This window comes from Fusarium poae, chromosome 2 (assembly GCF_019609905.1).
Source record: "Fusarium poae strain DAOMC 252244 chromosome 2, whole genome shotgun sequence".
NCBI lineage: Eukaryota > Fungi > Ascomycota > Sordariomycetes > Hypocreales > Nectriaceae > Fusarium > Fusarium poae.
Genome location: NC_058400.1, coordinates 603,040 through 622,481, shown reverse-complemented (window position 1 = coordinate 622,481; position 19,442 = coordinate 603,040). Strand labels below are relative to the sequence as shown.

The window sequence follows — 19,442 nt, the reverse complement described above, 5'->3', positions numbered from 1 at the left end:
ATGAGTTACATCCGACAATCCAACCCCCGCAATCCAAGACATACTCTAACTCCAGACTTTCTTGTAAACGCGGGGATGCGGGGAGGATCCAGACTTGGAAGCCGACATGATTTCGTATCAGGGATTCAGTCGCGGGTGAACTGCACCAGTATCAATTAATCACCTTGGCAGTTTTCAAAATGCAAGTTAAACGAGCTGTATAAAGTCCCATGGTCCATCCACCATATCCAAAAATATCAGCAGGCTTTCATCTCCACCTTTGATCTATTGACTTGATCGCCCCAACTACACCATTAATTCTTCAACATGGCCAGTCCTATTGATTCAAAACCTGGCTCCTTGGATACCAAACGAAATGTGGAATACGACGAGAATGCTCCTGAACGCGACGAGGTTCTCGAGCGATACGAGCTCATCAGGGACAAGACTCCAGAAGAACGGGCTGCTATTGAAAAGTCACTCGTACGGAAACTTGACTGGAAGTTTCTCGCAATGGTCACAGCCATGCTTATGATGAAGTGAGTGACATGTTCCTGACTGTAGCATCTTATACTGACTATGACAAAGTTACCTCGATCGAATCAATGTCTCCAACGCTCGTCTCGCCGGCATGCAAGAAGACTTACACATGACTGACACTATGTGGTCTCTCGGTATCTCTTTGTTCTACGTCGGATACATCATTTCTCAGATCCCCGCCAATGTCATTATCGCAAAGGGAAGACCCCGTATTCTTCTTCCTTCTTGTATGATGGCATGGTCTGTCGTCACTATCTGTATGCCCGCTGTTACTGCAGGCTGGGGTTTTTGTTTATGTCGATTTCTTATTGGACTCGTGGAAGGACCCTTTGTTCCGGCCGTGTCTCTCATGACATCGTCTTGGTACACAAAGCACGAGTCACCTTTGAGGATGGGTATCTGGCACGCAGGAAACACAATCTCTCAGGCGATATCAGGTCTCCTCGCAGCTGGAATATTGACCAACATGGAGGGTGTCGCCAACATCAGAGCGTGGAAGTGGTTCCTGCTTATTGAAGGGGCAGTGAGCATCCTCGTTGCCATTGTCAGCTTTCGTTACATTCCCAACTTCCCTGATAACACTGGAACGTACTTCATTACAGAGGAAGAGGCTGAGATGGCGCAATACCGTCAGGCCGTTTCTGCTGGTGGTTTGTCTGAAGATGATGCTGGTGACTACTGGGGAGGTTTCTGGATGGTATGTCGGACCCATAATTCCCGACTAATCAATGCTAACCTTGTGTACAGTGCATGAAAGACCCATTTTCACATCTCTTTGCGGCCATCCACTTCTGCTTGATCATTGCACAATCCTACAAGGACTTTTTCCCATCTATCGTTGCTACTCTGGGCTTCTCTGGTACGACGACGTTTCTTATACAAGCTCCTCCTCCAATCATTGCCTTTCTTGTGACCTTGGTTATCTCATGGTCTTCTGGAAAGCGATTGGAACATGGTTACCACATCATAGTTCCCATTTTGTTCACATTGATCGGAACCTGCATTATGATTACGCAAGATAACGTTGGAGCACGATATTTCTCAATGATCCTTCTTGTCATCGGTCCATTTGTTGGTCTGAATGTAAGTTTGCCCATGTTTCCCTATCACAAAAAGCTGTTACTGACTATGACACAAGCTTCAAATTTCTTGGGAAACTACTGTTGTACCTCGACCTCGTACCAAGCGTGCCGCTCTAATCGCCTATGCCAACTGTGTTTCTTCTGTATCTCACTGGTTCACACCTTACTTCTTCCTACGAAACCAGGAGCCATACTACCAGACTGCAGGAGGCGCGATTATCGCGGGCTGTGGTCTCGTCGTTATTTTCGTCTTGATTACGAAATGGTATGTTCACAAGAAGAACAAGGAATTGGAAGCTGCAGAGAATGCTTCTGGAGAGCCTAAGGGATGGAGATTTGCTGGATAAACTTTCTAGTATTTGGGATGTGAGAGAAAGCGCTTGTATATGGATTATCGACTTCTGAATCACCCTTAAATGGACTATTGGCTTTGTCGTTCATAATGTTGATAGAAATCTTACCATTATGTAAATTTCGGGCAATGACACGATTGAGAACGATATAAGAAATCCTCATTACGTGATGAACTCGTATTACAGTACGCTTTGGCATTTATCAATAGTTCACATCTTTTCAAAATCACAATAGAAGTCCAATCAAGCATGCTCTTTTGTGGATGTTTCGGCACGACGGCACGGTCAATAGTCATCGGCATCATTTGTAACAATCTTTTCCTTTCTGGGCTAGTTCTTTATGACAGTCTTGCATCTAACTTATTTGATACGAGTCATTCTCAGACCTTGTCGCTTAATATAGTAGTCGCCGTCGAAGCGGTGTCAGATTATGTGGCTAATGTGATCTAAGCCTCTCTTAACGCATCCTTCGTCAGTCTGCACGGACTATGTGATTCTAGCAATCCTGACGCTGCTTACCTAAAGATCATCGTGACCTTGTCATCGTATGTTATTTTCAGCTCGTGTTTAAGACATTTGTTCTCCATATTCCCTAAGCTTATGGGGAGACAGGGCAATCATTGCCCCAAACAGTGGGACACAGATGCTTATTGTGGAGGTCCTTGTCAAATCCACAGGATATTTTGAGAATATGACACTAAGCATAAGATATTGAACACGATCATCTTTGATCTAGAAAGTGGTGACGGAAACTCCGCCTCCAAAGTGACACTCAGATATATAAACATGGCTCTATAACCACACAAACAATACCACTTCACTATCAACATTCATTCGACTAAAGCAAGCACTTCCAACACCAACCTCACAACACCATAATCATGCATTTTCCCACTGTTCTCGCCAGCATCGCTGCCTTCTCCTCAGCCGCCATTGCAGCCCCTCCAAAGGAAAAGCCTTACGTCGGTGTCGCAATCATGACAGTCAACGCACCCATCAGCGGCGAACACAGCACTCTTCCTCAAAACGTCCCACTTGGCGTCCTCACTCATCAGGACGGTGTCCAAATCACCGAGCTCGAGATCGTCAACGCTTTCTCAACTGTCAAGGGGGTCAAGGCCCCTAAGAATGACCAGATTGTTTGTCAAATGTACAAGGACCAGTACGGGACTCTTCCTGGCAGCGCCGAGTTTACGGTTGAAAATCCCGCCGTGATCAGCACAAACTCTGTTGCTCTTGGTTGGATTCTTTGCCGTGTTAAGGCTTCTTCTTAGATTGGGGGAGGAAGGACAAGCGATATACGAGGAGAGAAACTCCATTGGTTGAACACATCTTCTAAACCAGCATAAAGGCTTCCACGTATTACGAGCTGTGAAGAGTAGTTATATCCTCTAGTACACCCTAACAACTATGAGCTTCAATTGAATAACAAACGATATTGAGTTATCGCTTTTTCGAGATTTGCCTATTTTGACATAGAGTCGCAGGGTGACGGAAGAAGCCAGTTACAGGGTAATAGACACGTTAGCCTCCTAAAACTTAAGGTACAAAAATCAATAACCTAAGAGATCTGGCCTAAGTAGCATAAGCTGCTCTACTAATTTCGTCCCTTGTTCTTCTCGTAGTCAATTTATTTGACATCCTGAGAGCCAGTATTAGATGGACATCGTGAAAACTTACCGCTCTGGTGTTGAACTACAGTTTAAAGTTTACTACGATTTAGTGTCCAGGCACCAATTGAGAGCCCTGTTTTTTAATTGGTTCGACAAGTTTTCAGGCCTAAGCACATGTTAAAAAGCCCACTAAGTGCTTGACCCATGTACCATGAATTTTCAGGGAGATATAAACTACAGACGCCCTCAATTCCCTCATCATTACACAACAATCTATTCACCTTGACAGATTACAATGGCACCTTATCCCCAAGGTCCAGCTTTGACGACTGCCGAAGAAAGGCTCCTGTGGGATGACATTAACGTTAGTGGCCTTACAGAAGAGCAGTGGAAGACTTTCGGGCTTTGGGTGGGGGCTAATGATCCTACACCTTTGGAAGCAAAGCAATGGATCACCAAAGAGAATAATCTCGATCTCAATGTCTTTTCTCTGCAAATACTAGGTTTGTTAATTAAACAAGCCAAGTTTGCTCACTGTGGCCAATCTCCTGAGACTTTAGAGCAATCATATACGGTAATTCCTCCCTCCCTTTGTTCCTTGGTTTGATTGCTAACTCTCTGTTTCGCAAAGGACAATGATCTGGTAGTCCGAAAACCAGGCCTTGGTCTACCTCTCGGTCATATGCCACACGGGAAAAACACCGGTTTCCCTTGCTATTTCTCAACGATGACTATGGTGACGGCTGGGAGGCTCCTGCTCTCCTCATCCGCGAATGCTGCATGCTAAAGTTCATGGATGAGTTGACTGATAAACCTCAATGGTGGCTGAAGATGAACGACGAAGTAATCGTGGCAAGATGGAAAAAGGAAGCTTTGGATATGGACTGGAAGTCCTACCTCCGATACGGCGACTTTACCCCAGCTATGGCTGATGCTGTGAGTTAACAACAACACTTTACTGTCTTGCAATACTGATGAGGGTCGTTAGTGTATCGAAGAACTAAGATTCAAGGCAGATTTGTATGAGAAAACGGGTCTTATCCCTGTATACGACTATTCTGTAGCTGTGCTCAAGTCGGATTGCATCATGACTGCTGAAATGGCAAAATCCCTGCAAGAAGCCGTCAGACTATTGGAGGATGTGCCTCTAGATCAAATGGACTGGCATCCCAGAAGTCAAGAGCAGGTCCTCGATCTCGTTCATCCTTCTCTCTGGCCTCTGGTTTATGGTCGATCTAGGGTTCTCGCAGATGGTGTCATTGGTTTGCAAGATGCATTTGCAAACGAGGGGAAACTTGTTACAATCCGTTCGCCTGCAGACGAAGATTGCTACCGTTACAAGAAAGGGGGATTCTCTGGTCAAGGCTTCCCTGTGCTGTCCAACAGATTCCAGTGGCTTCCTTGCGATGTGTTTCTGGATGCTGTCACAGGTGGCGTCCAGATCACGAGTTACATCAATAACCTTCACCCTCAGGAACATGCGCACTTGTATCCCATCATTGAGAGCTTTATCAAAACGTCATTGCCGGCCTGGGATACGCTGTATCGCTGGGAAAATGACTTTGCAGTGCAGCGACTCCAGGCAGAAGAAGCTGTACTTGATTGTCAGGCAGGGGAAGACATTTATTGCGGTTGCAAGCCGTGGTATCGGCCTCTAGGTGAAGATGAGGCACCTCGGCATCCTTATGAACCTGGGGGTGAGGAATACGAAGATCAAGGTGATTGGTCTGATGAAGATAACAGCGGAGGATCAGATATTTCTGATCCAGGCGATGAATCGAGCGATGATGAGCGGTCGAGCCAGAATGAGTCTGACCAAGAGGAGATCTACTTCAAGGGTTCAAAGCGGCGAAAGCTAGACGAAGCGTGGTTCAAGACAACACACCGCGTTAATGTCCCTGACGCTGACCCAAGAGCAGCGGGTCATGTTAAGATTACACCCAACGATATCAAGACAGTTGGTTTCTTTAACGGCAAGACACAGATCCAGGTGATTGTCAAGCTCGCTAATATCCATCTAACACCGGAGAACCCTTCTTATAACGGTGGTTTATGGCATACAGAAGGCCAACTCAACGAGCACATTGTAAGCACAGCGCTTTACTACTACGACAGCGACAACATCACCGACTGTTCTCTCAGCTTCCGAACTACGACTGAAGATCTGTCCGAAGAGGTCAGCTATGAACAATACAAGCATGACCCAATCTATCGCACATTTGCGATTGAGAAAGATGGAGATCGACAGCAGAATATTGGTTCTGTGCATACCAAGAGTGGAAGGGCCATTTTCTTTCCTAATCTTGTACAGCATTGTGTTTCGCCTTTTGAGTTGATTGACAAGACGAGGCCAGGTTATAGAAAGATTCTTGCCCTGTTTTTGGTTGATCCAGCTATACCAATCATAAGTACTTCAAACGTCCCACCACAGCAAAAGCATTGGTGGGACAATCATCGTTTGCAGACTGAGACTTTACCTGACAGTGCTGATGAGAATGGAAAGGGTGACCTTCTGGATTGGCATATGGGACTTGAAGAAGCCAAGGAGCTAAGGCTACAGCTAATGGATGAGAGAACCTGGATGCAAGAGCAGGAGCAAGATGGAGTTAGACAAGAATGGAATTTCTGTGAGCATTAAAAACATTTTTAGTACTGAGCCAATATACAGTGGATTTCATTGAGAACATTGAAAATATATATTATTGTATTACTAGAATATAATTTATCTTGTAGAACTAAATATTAAGAATAATGTTTCTTATAGAAAGTCTATTATATGTAGTTAATAGTTTTAGCAAGGTTACCCTACTGTCACATAGGGACACTGAAGCACGTTTCTGTCGTTTGTATTGTCAAATTGAAATAAATCTTATAACTAAATACGTCAAGATGGCCGAGTGGTCTAAGGCGCTGCATTCAAGAGATTGTCTTGCCTAGTTACCTGGGTTCTGCAGTATCGAAAGATTCTTGGGTTCGAATCCCAATCTTGACAAACGTTTCTTTTTTTTTCTTTTTTCTTTTTCCCTCCGATCTCCACATACAAAGAAAGCGAGACATTCATTACACGATATATCCGAGACATTTGACAATAGTTTCCAGCTGGTAAACGTCAATTAAAGATGTCGCTCTCAAATGATAAAGTTAATCAACTAAAAGGCTTCAAAATGCTAAGTGAGACGTCAAGCTAGTGCCTATAAATAGAAGGTATATTTGATAGCAGGGTTAAATAATATTTGTATTAAGTGAAAACAATCCAGATTGTTCTAACTGACTATCTATAGAGGGAAATTAAGCCAATGTCCATCAAAATCCCAACATCTGATTTAGAGACACTGCGAATACCACTCATTGTGCTCGGTACATTTCAGGCCAGAAGCACACTTGGTTGGACCACTGTAACTAGCTCCACCACCACACTGAGCATAAGCAGCAGCGGAAACACCAGATTCTAACTTTGGCTCAGCTCCCTCTCCGGTAGTAGTCTCAGCTACAGCCTTCTTGACCGTGGTAGTTGTCTGCAAGGTAGTAGCGGGCTTAGTAGTAGTGGGTTTAGCACTGACGGGCGTAGAAGTAACCTTGTCTTTAGTGGACTCAACAGTCTTGGTATCCGAGCTAGAGACACTAGATTGCCAGCCACGTTCCCGAGATAGCTCGTACCACCAGTTTCGCAGCATCCAGCCATCAAACTCAGTAACTTCAGCAGCAGAACCGGCAAGCATGATGAACTTGGACTGGCCAGTGGGAGTCCAGTCATAGAAATCATCCAGGGCAAAAGTATGACCGATCTCGTGCTGCAGGATGTGGATGTTTTTTGTATCAAGGAGGTCCATGAAGTATTCTCGACCGATGCGTTGGCCCCAGTCACCGCCAGCACCACCCTGCATACCGTCGGTGAGCCAAAGAGAATTGTCATAGTGTCGTTCCGCACCGCCGGGACACTGACTATAGTCGCCATCTTGATGGAAGAAGCGACCGCACTTCTCAGAGCATTGGGGAATGCCTTCTGCGTCGGTGTCGGTGTAAATGTCCAGGCCGTCAGTTGAGCCCTGGAGGAGATTCTTGTCCTTGACAGCCCACCCGACAACATTAATCTTGACGTCCTCATAAGGAAAGTTGTCCCATCCAGAAACCCACTTCATCCAACTAGTATAAGAGTCCTGTAACGCGGTAGCAACCTCGGTTCGTTGCTCAGCTGTCACAGAAGCACTCGACTCCCAACGAACACAGACATTGAGCTTGCCCTTTCCAGCAATGACTTGATCCCATCCGTAGTTCTTAAAACCCAGAGCGTCGCTATAAGTTTTGACTTCGTGGTCCCAAACTTCCTTGAGAGCTCCTGCGAGGTTTGAGGGGGGGTTCCATCCTGACTGGCGCTTCGTGGGGCGGTTTCGAGGGACGGTACTCCAAGAACGAGTGTTGATAGACGTAAGGGACTGCCATACAGAGCCATCGAGATCGGACTTGGCTGAGTCGAAGGAGTGGGCTGCGGCAGAGGCAGCGAAGGACGCAAGACTAAAAGTTGAAGAGAAACGCATGTTATCGAGTTGTAAAGAGAAAATGTAACGACAGTGAATTGTGTAATTTATTAACAAGTGGGGGTAAATGAAACGAAAGAAAGAATGTCAGCCAGTGACTTGTCGATTGCTCAAACAACAAAAGACAATAGCTTGCACAATACAGTATATAAGTACATCTCGCCCAGTCGTGGTGAAAGCTATCGGATACCTCGGTTTCTGAAAAGGGACAACACTGGGTTCTTGATTGGCGGGATTAACGCACCGGAAACCAACACGAGTTCTACAGCAAGCGCTAAGTCACTTGATAATTGTGACTGGCTTGGGAACGAGGCTTAAAATTACAGTTCCAAGCGAGACCTGTCAAACATGGTTCATGATGTTTCGAGTGCCATCCCGATGATCGCCGTTTATTAACCGTTTTGACCATCTGGGGGAATAATCGCCGAGAGCAGAACTTAACAGTCCATTGCTTGTCGATCGTGAAAGGTTCATTCTGATTTAAGTATCTTGATTGCTTCATATTACATGTGATAAAGACGGCTTGCTAACGATCACAGGTATTCGAAACCATCTTTTTTTTTTAATATAGTAGATATAGTAGATGTATTCTATCTTGTCACATTCAGTCCCAATATCACAATTAGACAGTATATCTAAAGTCTTTCTCATCCCACTCGGCTCATCTCAGCACGCGACCCAGAGCTCGTCTGATTTAAAATGAGTCCCTGTTTCAGGCCGACACTAACTACGATATCCATCTATTATACGCGTATTCTGCACAGAGATATCCAGTAATACGCGTGTTCCAAGTTTTTCCACCGCTCTTCAACCAGTTTCGGAATGTTTGTCCACAACCCGAGCCACTGGGACAGATGATTATCACTTCCTGTTTAAAAGAGTCGACCTCGCCGGAGCTAGGATAAGCACAAGAGGAAATATCAACAACTTCACTCTGGCTATAGTGATCTGACCTGGCGTCTCGTCCACTTACATTCTTTTCTCTCATTTCTACGCTCCTTCAATATAGATTCCCCTCTTTTCTTAAACAAAATCCAAAAACACTATGTCACGCCTTCTTACTTTCGCCGCTGGCCTGGCGCTAGCAGCTACCCAACTCACTTCCTCTTCCCTCGAGAGCCATGTAGATACCCTCTCGCTGGGAAGCTCTTTCAACCCGATCAAGGAAGCTTACTGGACTGGCCTCCCTCACCATCGGCGAACTCCCTTTGCTGTCTCCCCCGATGGCAAAACTGCTTTCTTGGCCTACCTTGACGCCAGCGGCACCGGTGTTCACATTCAGGGTGTGGATCCCAAGACCTTCGCCGCTGTCGGTACTCCTGTAACCATCAAGGACGGCAAGGAAGCCGGTGGTCTCGTTGCCCATAACGATGGTTTCGCCCTCCTTACCAACGAGGTCGTCTCCGGCGAAGCTAAGGACCCTCTGCCCGTTATATACAAGTATACCAACGGCAAGCAAGCTTTCCGAACCCTCCTCGGTGGATCTGGTTTCTCAGGTGATGCTCTTGCCTCTCCTGACATCAATGGTGACCTTGTCTTTTCCGAAAAGGCTGGATACTATGCCGCCTACATTGTCGTCACCTCTTACAGCGGTTCCGCCTCTGGCCACTTCGGTGATGCTATTCGCTACATTACCCCTACTGGCAAAGTTGAGGAGATCCAGGGCGCTTCTTCCTCTTGGGGCTGCTCTCATAACACCGGTATTGCCTTTGAAGCCGCTGACGAGCCTCCCTTTGCCTCCGTTTGCGCCGAGGATCAGGGTGCCATCTGGCTGAACACTGAGACTCAGGGCATGAGCAACAATGGTGTCAAAGTCTCCAACGAGCATGTCATCAACGGTGCTAGCAATGAACCCATGGGTGGAATGAGTGGTTCTTACAGCTCTCTTGCTCGTTTTGTCGGCTCTGACTCTTACATCTTTTCTTGGACATCTCGTGGTGCCATTAACCTCAGTGCCAATGAATGGATGGGTGATGGCTACACTCATGTAGAGCAGCGCACCACAAACCGTAACGTTGCCATTGCTCTCATGTCTGATAAGAAGACTCTGGTTGGTAAGCAGGCTAGCTCTGAAGTCGGTGCTAAGGACGGTGACAGCCAGGTCAACTGGATCACCGACGGTGCTAACGACTGCTCCAATGTTCATGCTGCTACTTTTGATTCTTCTACTGCTCTTGTTACCTGGGAGGAGATCTCCAACCCTGTCTGTGAGAACGAGGCTATGGGATGCAGTGGTAAGTATGCTGGTACCAAGTTCCAAGCTGTTGACAGCAAGGGAAAGAAGGTTGGTCAGGCTATTACTTCTGATGACGTCTTTGTTTCTGGTGATATGGTCACCATGGCTGATGGTAGAATTTGCTGGCCCTATGTCAACATGGCATGGAAGCTGGATGGTCCTACCCAAGCTGCAGATGTTAAGAAAATGTCTTTCGCTTGTATTTCGAATGGTAACGGTTCTGGCTCTGGCTCCAGCTCTGCGTCTGCTTCTGCTGCCCCTGTTTCTACCGCCGCTCCTGCTCCTGCTTCTGATTCTGCTTCTGGCTCTACCCCTAGCTCTGTCCCAACCTCTGGCTCCAGACCCGGCTTTGGCTCTGGCTCTGGCTCTCGTATTGTCCCCGGCTCTCGCTTCGGCTCCCGGTTTGGTTCTCGTTTTAGCTCTACCTCTAGCTCTGCCCCTACCGCGACCACGGCCGCTGACTCAGGCTCTGCCACTGGCTTCTCAGCGAAATCCTTTAAGAGACGATTTTAAGAATCTTTAACTTGGGCGAACCCAAGTTTCCCGTATATAGTAGATCCAAAGTACTTCCGAAAATATTGAACGTATTTATCATTGGGTACTTAGTTTTTCGCAACTGCATTGGCATCCATTAACGTAGGCGGTTCCATAGTATATCACACGATTACTTAATAGACCCTGTAATAGGAATATACGAGCATATCAGCACAGTTCAATGTCAAACAGGGCGATAGATGTCGCTCAAGATGTTAAAATAACGTTGTGTGGTTTGTCATTAATAAACTACCACTCTCTGGTATATCTCCATATCGAGGTACACATAACCTCTTGCTCCTTCTCATATCCACCTCTTATGCAAGAATCTTTTCGCTCTTCTCGATAATTGGGGGAGGTCGCTCAATCTTCTTCTGAAGAATGTACTTCTTAAACATGTATGGAAGCCAAACCTTGGTCTCGTAAGAGAGGAATTGGCTTGTAGGTACTGAAAAGACCTGGTCCAACTCCTCCAGGGTCATTTGCTTAGTCTCACGAACGAAGCAGAAGATCATACCCCAAGCAATGAGGTTTAGTCCGGCATAGAATCCAAAGGCACCAGTAGGAGTCATGACAGTCCTCATACGAGGAAACGTCAGTCCCAGAATTCCAGCAAAGGTGTTGTTGATGCAGACAGCCCAGGCCATACCCTGCTCTCGCTGGATGGTAGGGAAGACTTCGGCCGAGTACTGGAATGCCACGGGCCCCTCTCCGAGACAGTAGGCAATAGTAAAAAGATACACAAAAAGGGCGACAGGTGCGATCTTGGCAGCTTGGTTATCAGTGTTGTTGAGAAGTGCAAGACCAGCCGCCAGAAGGAATATACACATAAAGGGGAATGTCGCCAAAGTCAAGAATCTTCGTCCCTTGGTATCAATCAAGAAGAGAGTTGGGATAGTAAAGACAACCTGGATAGCACCGTAGCCCAGAGAGGCGTACAACGCTTGGTCATGACTAAAGTCGGCCTCTCGGAAGATGGTGGAACTGTAGAAAGAGATGATATTGATACCGCACATTTGCTGGGCCAACATGACAGTGCTGGCACCGTAGTTGGCTCTTCGAATCCTAGGGACGGCGAAACAATCCCAGAGACGTTGAAAGTATCCAGCACCTGCGTTCTCGCGGAGCTCCTCGTGATAGATGACGTACGAGTAGTAGTAATCGCGGGCACCGATGATGGGGTGGGCACGGAGCTTGGACATGGAGACGAATCCTTCAGAAATTCGACCATGCTTCATAAGCCAACGAGGTGACTCGGGGCAAAAGTAGATGCCGATCATAAGGAGGAAGGCAGGAATGAAGGCTGAACCAAGCTCCAGTCGCCAAGCAATATCGCCGATGTCTTTTACAATAACGTTGGCGCAGAAACCAAGGAAGATGCCTTCCAAGTTGTTAGTCAAGACATAAAACAAAGTTGCAGTCAGAAAGACTCACCAATAACGACCCAAAGTTGCCAGAACATGACAAGGGCACCTCGAATTCGAGCAGGTGCCATCTCGGCAGAGTAAATAGGCACAGTAGCATTCTTAGCACCAATACCAATTCCCATAATAAAACGGATAGCAAACAGTTCTTGCCAGTTTCTGGAAAACCCAGATGCGATTGGAGTAGCAGTCAAGCAAGCAGCTGTAATAAAGATCTCTCCACGTCGGCCGAAGTAGTGGTTAAGGGGATCGACAATGAAAGCACCACTATCAGACTGATTAGTAACATATCATACGAAATGGGTCGCAAGACTTACATCAAACCAGCAGTCAAGAAGATGATGGAGTTGATGATACCAACGATCCACTCATCGCGTCCTGTACCATCAATGCCAAATTCCTTGGGGAATGAGAGGTTGGCACCATTGGCACCTGTCTGATCCCATCCCTGTGTCGCAGCACCGACAGCGCAGAGACCAATCGAGTACCACAGCATCTTTGATCCATGCCACTTGTGGTCTCTTTCGTAGATAAGAGCCTCTCGCTCATCATCGAGAAGGTCGACTGATTCAAAGTTTTCAGGATCGCGAGCAATGAGAGCGGCTCTGCCGAACATGTCGGCGTGCTCGGACATGCCATTGCTCTCTGCAAAGGTGCGTGCGTCGGCAATAGTTTGCTCTTTTGTTTTACCCTGTAAAGTAAAAATTAGAATTCAGGATTGATCTGATAGTCAGCGATAGAATCTAACCTGTAAAGGATTCTCAACAATGTTGACAGCTTTAGAACCACGACGGCCTTGACCAGCGTGCTCTAGAATTTCTGCACCACCCTTTTCGGGAGGGAAGCTTGCGTTCTTGTCATCGTATGAACGACTGGGAGAAATGTCTTTGTCGGCCATGATGAATCACCAGAGTGTAGGAATGGAGAGACAAGCAGTGGAGCTAGAAGAAGGAGGAGGACTGCAGACACAGATCATGATGAGCAGATAAAAAAGGGCCCTGTATATATAAGCTTATTTTTAAAGCTTGTCGTCTGGCAACCCTCTGGGGCTCAACTTGGCAACCCGAGTCTTTCCACCTCTGCCAAGCCCAGGCAGCAAGTTAACAGTCTTGGCCGGCATTGTGCCAAGGTTTGTTTAGAGCTGGGGGATGTGGGGATGACGACACTACGCAGTGTTACCCCATGGGATCAATGCGGAGAGTTTGGTGGGCCTCATTGGTGTTGTCAAGGATATTGAGATTGTGAAGGGCGGGTCGTGGAACCCCATTCAGTACTTTTGAGACAATTATGACAAGGTCTGTATTGTTGGATCATTCCTTTCTCATGTGACTTGAAGATCACTTCCTTGTATGGAGATTCGTATGATTCTTAAATGCCTCTATTGTCATCAGTCTCTGGACGTTCTCTTTCCAGCAACCCGCAGTCAACATAGAGATGATTCGTGTAGGGAGCTAACTGGGATTCCCCCACAGACTATTCGATGCGGAGAAACAGTAGCTTCCAGGCAACGAAATTCTTGAATCTCTTGTTCAAAACCAAGCTTTGCCCTTGCAATAATCCCCGCTCGGCTCCCCACAGCTTGAACAGGGTTCATTCTCTCCATTAGGAATAGCATCACTAACCGAATGTCTTGGCTCATTCCGTAGCGCCTCCACTTGTAGAGACTGTCCAATCATTGTTCTGTTTATTTATCTGCCTGTTTCTTAGATCAGGAATTCTTGTTCATGGAAAACTTTTACGGGCGTCAATCGCCAATTATCGGAAGAGTTTATCGGAAGAGACATAAGCGATCAAGTAGTTAGTAGGTCAGCTTATGTGAGTAAGATTGTACGTCTTTGTTCTGCATTTTCATCTCCTGACCCTTCTACCATTCAAATAGGTGGGTCAGTTAGTGACCATCGAAGTGCAAAGACATCGGGTTTAAACATGCACACCAGAGTCCTCCATCACCTCAAGGACACATTTTACCACACACACTTCCAGGAAAATAAATCGCTCGTTACCACAGAAAATAATTAGATGCTTGTTCATCTCTAACTTGTAGAAAAACTATACTGTCCATAAATTGCGACAAATTATTACTTTTAAAAGTCTTCGCTGCAATTCACCAGCATACCCTGTAGTGGAGATGAATCGCGATCTCTTTGCGGGGCAACTCAAAACAGGCACCACAATAAACTAATTCCACGGCGTTACAAATATGGATGTCATTAATGATAGTATAATTGCGATATATAGAATGAATGGATATATCATAACGAAATAACAATAAACTAGTAATGATCGTGGTATCGTAGTTCCCAATATAAAACAAAACTCAAATTGCCAGAAGAAAATATTACAAAACACAATCTTAGGTTGATCTAAGGACAAATAATTCTAGCTCCAACGTTACTTCCGGTGCCCATGTTTAGTCTCAAAGATTTAGTGAGAGGGGGGAGAATCCGATCCAGAAGCATCTTTGTCAGACGAACCTGAGCCAGAAGCATCTTTACCAGAAGAGCCCGAGCCCGAAGAGTCTGATCCAGAAGAGTCTGATCCAGAAGAGTCTGATCCAGAAGAACCTGAGCCAGCAGACTCCACAGCAGGAGGAGCAGTTTGCATAGACTGAGGCGCATTGACAGAAGGCTGCTGCGGCATGGATGTAGGCTGTTCCTGCTTCGAAGGTGGCTGCTCAACAGATGTGGGCTGTTGATAGACAGATGTAGGCTGCTCGACAGATGTCGGGGGCTGATACATGGATGTAGGCTGCTCAGTAGACGTGGGCGGCGCATACACTGTTGAAGACTGTTCAACTGACGTAGGCTGCTCCACAGAACTAGTCTTCTCGATGGATGTAGACTGCTCCACAGACGTAGGATAAGTTGGAACAGATTGAGTTGACCAAGTGGAAGTTCCAGTGGACCAAGTGGAAGTTCCAGTTGAATGGGTCGAGTAGGTAGATGTCGCCCAGGTCTGAGTTGTGGAGTAGTAGATAGTACTTGTCTTGCTACTGTAGTCGGTCCCTGTGGTAACTGTAACGGTGGAAGCAGTTAACGGGGGAGGCACAATCCTGGTGTAGGTAGTCTCAGGAACAGTTGTAGTATACGTAAAAGTATAACAAGTTGTGGCTGTAGCGTATACAGTGTATGTCTTGTGGCCAATATCACAGTAGGGCACTGTATCTGGACAAGCAGTGATGGTGTAATACTCAGTAGTATAATAGGTAGAAGTCGAAGTGGAAGTGACCACAACAGGTGGGGGCGGGGGATGATACGTAGGGCAAGGAACATATTCCGTCTTGACCTCCGGACAGAGAGTGGTGGAGAGAGCGATGGTTTCTGTTGTAGTGTAAGGGTAGCCGTAATCACACCAGTCATCATCCCAAGCACAATCAGTCTTGGTCTTGACCTTGGTTGTGTAGATAGTGGAAGCAGAATAGCTGGTGCTGAGTTTCTCACTCACACATTCATAAGGTTCGTAATGAACAGTAGGGGCAGGGGCCACCTCAGTGACAGGACAGACAGTAGTGTAGATGGGATAAATTTCTGTGGTTACATATGGCTCCTCAGGGCAGTAAGGCTCACATTCTGTGACAGTTCGATAATACGTCGTGTACACAGTTGAAGTAGTCCACTGAGGTTCCGGAGTCGGCTCATACTGGATGGGGCAAACAGTAGTGTAAATCGGAATGATCTCAGTTGTCTGATAAGGAATGTAGCCACAGTCATGAACCCAAGGAGCACACTCAGTGATGGTGTATGTTCTAGTGGAGTAGACAGTTGAAGTGGTGTACTCAGTAGTCATTGGTGGAGGGTAAATAGTCTCGGTGATGGGGCAAACAGTGGTATAGTCAATGATAGTCTCGGTGGTTACATAGGGAGTGTGAGGACAATTGGTGACATAGGGAGCACATGACGTGACAGTGTGAACGGTTGTTGTGTATACAGTCGAGGTAGTATACTCAGTAGTCACCCTAGATCTGGTGACAGTAGCAGTCTTAGTGGGCTTTGATGTCAACTCAGTAGTAGTAGTGATAGTGACAGGCTTGGTAGGCTTGGTTGTAGTTTCTGTCTTGACAGTTGTGCTGGGTGCAGATTGAGTGGTCGTTGGTACGGATTTGGTGGTAGTCGGTACAGTCTGGGTGGTTACAGTGGTTGTTGGCACAGACTGAGTTGTTGTTGTTGGTACAGTCTGAGTGGTTGTAGTTGTTGTCGGCACGGACTTGGTGGTTGTTGGTACAGTTTGAGTGGTCACAGTGGTTGTTGGTACAGAGCTAGTGGTTGTAGGGATAGACTTTGTGGTCGTGGGTACAGATTCTGTAGTCGTAGGTATAGTCTGTGTAGTTGTTGGTACCGACTTGGTAGTTGTAGGGATAGATTGAGTAGTTGTAGGCAGAGTTGGGATGCTGGTAGGGACGGACTGAGTAGTCGTAGGGACAGACTGCGTCGTTGTAGGTAGAGTAGGCATACTAGTAGGCTGCGTAGGCCTGGAAGTTGGCAGGGTGGGCATACTAGTAGGCTGGGTGGGCATGCTTGTAGGTAGAGTAGGCATAGACGTTGGTTGAGTTGATCTGCTGGTAGGTAGAGTGGGCAAAGAAGTTGGATAAGTGGGCATGCTCGTAGGCTGGGTAGGTTGAGTTGGCTGTGAAGTTGGCCATGTAGTTGGTTGAGATGTTGGCCAGCTTTGAGTTGGCTGTGAAGTAGGCCATGTTTGAGTTGGCTGAGAGGTAGGCCACGTTTGAGTTGGTCGAGAAGTAGGCCAGGTAGTCGGTTGAGATGTAGGCCACTGCTGAGTAGGCTGGGATGTAGGCCACTGCTGAGTTGGTTGAGAAGTAGGGTATTGCTGGGTTGTCTGAGGCTTTGCCCAATTCTGCTTCGGTGCTTGAACTCGGGCTGGAGCCTCAGGCTCAGCATCATCTGTGGGAACGGCAGCCTCAGCAGTATCCTGTTGACCACCATTGCTGTTACCCTTTGAAGGAGAAGATACTACAGGATCTTGCTCAGTGTCCTCTGGAGCATCATCCTGTTGATCCGGAGAGTCGGAGGAGTGACCAGAAGCAGCATTGCCAGAAGCGTCATCCCCCGAAGAAGAATCATCAGAGTTGGGCTGCACAGAAGTACCAGAATTCTGGTTTCTGTTGCCTGAGCCACCACTCTGAGACTGGGAAGTATCGGAATCAGGTTGAGCAGCAGCATCATTGTTGCTAGTCCGTCCTGAACCGCCGCCTTGGGATTGGGAAGTACCAGACTGAGGCTCATCAGCAGCAGCATCATCGTCACTGGTTTTCCCCGAGCTACCGCCCTGAGATCCAGAGGAATCAGACTCCGGTTGAGCAGCAGCCGCATTGCTCTGAGATGTTCCCTTGTTGGCATTGCCTGAGCTGCCACCACCTGAAGAAGAAGAATCAGAAGCAGGTGATTGAACTGTATCCTGATCATCTTCCTCTCCACTCCCACCACCAGTAGCAGCTTGTGGCTTGGAAGGCTGGTCAGCCCTTTCAGTAAAGCTTCGAGCCTCATGGAACACTGGGTCTCTGTAGGCTCGGGGTAAATGTTTGGCTTCCCGTGGCTGGTGACGACTAAAGTCGACGACACTGGCATTCGCCGCGCCCAAAAGAGCGACGCCGAGGAAGAAGAAGCCTCTCATGATTCAGATATTCAACGAATGTTTCAGCGAATGAGAATTGGTTAGGAAGCAAGAACAAGATCCAAGCAAGGAGGGACAGCTAAAATCTTTATATCAAGTTCTGATCTCAACAGCTATATCGGCATTTCAGTTATCCGTCTCACGCACACACATCTACGCACTCGTATACGTACACATGTATGCAAACACACATGCATACGAAGACACACACTTTCAAATAATCCAGAACAGGTAAGAATTCATCGCATACGGGTTCGATCATGCAGAGAATTGACATGATGAGGTCACCAAGAGACACCCAAACGGCCTTGATGGGACAGAGTCTCAAAGTCGTTGGTCAGATGAAGTGGAAGCATGCACACAACTAACACGAGGATAGATGTCATCTAACGCCAATAGGTGCTCTAACGGCTGGGCCGTGACAAACACGGTAACAACTGGAGCGAATTAGGAAAAAGAAGATGGTCTAGGTCAGTCGGTTGGTCGGCATCACGACCCGAATAGTCTTGGGTTACCTGTCGCATTACGCAGCAAATGGCAGAAGAGAGTCCAAGATGAGTAAATATAACAGCAATAAATTCACCATGCAGCAAATAGTCTAATGAAAACGCCTTCCCCAATAATCTTGGCAAAATGTCCATTATGAGGCCATCAACAGATGGGCTATTCATAGTCCCACATATCCAGCATCTATCTAGAGACATCTTGCCGGATAATTGGGGCTCTGCAGCCAACAGAGACGAAAAGTCAATATATCACATCTGTACCTCGTGCATTAGTAAAAACGGCTTTTAATACGAGGTGGAGTCTGAGTTCCTGTCCTGTGGTGTTTTACTTTTTGTTTTTGCTCGGGAGCCCGGCTACAACGGGGAAGCACCGTTTTTTTCCTGGCAAGTAAGTTTTTGGTATCGGCATCGTTAGTCCGAGTGTGTTGGAACCAACAGACTGGTACGTGGTCCTGGTGGCTTAGTGCTTATCTATACATTCTACTGTTGTTCCTTGATTGATTTGGTGTTTGTCCACGAAATTTGAAAAGTCTGTTCCTTGGCGCACCGTTTTGCTCTGTTGATCATCTCACACACTGCTCGTCTCTTTACGACCAACACCCGGACAAATTAGGCGAAGTTCGTTAGTAATATCACACAGATATGGCCATCAGGTCCGTACTCACTACCAAACATTTCAACAAGATTGTTGCGCGGTGTTCTGTCTTGGGGCTTGTAACTTCTCGCCGATGTCGGAAAGTCCAAGCTCGCCAAGAGCCGTTTAATTGATGCAGTCCAGGAAGCAACACGCATATAAGAGGCGTCATGAAGGTTTCTCGTCGTTAACCAGTAATTGCGAGTAGTGCCATTCTGTTGAGTGGAGTGGCTTTGAAGATATTGTGAGGCGGCAGTACAGATGACAGTTACATATGAGATGATTGAAGGAAAGTCTTCATAACATTCACTGTATCTCGTATTTTACAGCTCGATCCAACACATCAATCGTGCAAAGTGTGTCCTAGAATAGAATCAT

At 46.7% G+C, this 19,442-nt stretch overlaps 7 protein-coding genes and 1 non-coding gene across 8 annotated transcripts; 5 read left to right on the top strand and 3 right to left on the bottom strand.

Moving 5' to 3' along the window:
* Positions 1-306: 306 nt before the first annotated feature.
* FPOAC1_004131 (uncharacterized protein) lies at positions 307-1,948 on the top strand (the record flags this gene model as incomplete). The annotated part of the gene is made up of 4 exons (XM_044848685.1): positions 307-518; positions 568-1,216; positions 1,267-1,602; positions 1,658-1,948. 4 exons carry the CDS (start codon positions 307-309, stop codon positions 1,946-1,948), a joined length of 1,488 nt encoding a protein of 495 aa, XP_044707395.1.
* Positions 1,949-2,835: 887 nt separating this feature from the next.
* Positions 2,836-3,228, top strand: FPOAC1_004130 (uncharacterized protein; the record flags this gene model as incomplete). Its single annotated transcript, XM_044848684.1, has 1 exon — positions 2,836-3,228. One exon carries the CDS (start codon positions 2,836-2,838, stop codon positions 3,226-3,228), a length of 393 nt encoding a protein of 130 aa, XP_044707394.1.
* A 634-nt stretch (positions 3,229-3,862) lies between these two features.
* On the top strand, positions 3,863-6,205 carry FPOAC1_004129 (uncharacterized protein; the record flags this gene model as incomplete). Its single annotated transcript, XM_044848683.1, has 3 exons — positions 3,863-4,074; positions 4,215-4,503; positions 4,556-6,205. The coding sequence occupies 3 exons, from the start codon at positions 3,863-3,865 to the stop codon at positions 6,203-6,205; spliced, it is 2,151 nt and encodes a 716-aa protein (XP_044707393.1).
* A 245-nt stretch (positions 6,206-6,450) lies between these two features.
* On the top strand, positions 6,451-6,559 carry FPOAC1_004128. Its single transcript has one exon. It is a non-coding gene; the product is annotated as a tRNA-Leu (tRNA).
* Positions 6,560-6,890: 331 nt separating this feature from the next.
* FPOAC1_004127 (uncharacterized protein) lies at positions 6,891-8,102 on the bottom strand (the record flags this gene model as incomplete). The annotated part of the gene is made up of 1 exon (XM_044848682.1): positions 6,891-8,102. One exon carries the CDS (start codon positions 8,100-8,102, stop codon positions 6,891-6,893), a length of 1,212 nt encoding a protein of 403 aa, XP_044707392.1.
* A 1,045-nt stretch (positions 8,103-9,147) lies between these two features.
* FPOAC1_004126 (uncharacterized protein) lies at positions 9,148-10,851 on the top strand (the record flags this gene model as incomplete). Its single annotated transcript, XM_044848681.1, has 1 exon — positions 9,148-10,851. One exon carries the CDS (start codon positions 9,148-9,150, stop codon positions 10,849-10,851), a length of 1,704 nt encoding a protein of 567 aa, XP_044707391.1.
* Positions 10,852-11,189: 338 nt separating this feature from the next.
* Positions 11,190-13,194, bottom strand: FPOAC1_004125 (uncharacterized protein; the record flags this gene model as incomplete). Its single annotated transcript, XM_044848680.1, has 4 exons — positions 11,190-12,253; positions 12,307-12,563; positions 12,614-12,987; positions 13,045-13,194. 4 exons carry the CDS (start codon positions 13,192-13,194, stop codon positions 11,190-11,192), a joined length of 1,845 nt encoding a protein of 614 aa, XP_044707390.1.
* A 1,526-nt stretch (positions 13,195-14,720) lies between these two features.
* On the bottom strand, positions 14,721-17,924 carry FPOAC1_004124 (uncharacterized protein; the record flags this gene model as incomplete). Its single annotated transcript, XM_044848679.1, has 1 exon — positions 14,721-17,924. The coding sequence occupies one exon, from the start codon at positions 17,922-17,924 to the stop codon at positions 14,721-14,723; it is 3,204 nt and encodes a 1,067-aa protein (XP_044707389.1).
* Between the last annotated feature and the right edge of the window lie 1,518 nt (positions 17,925-19,442).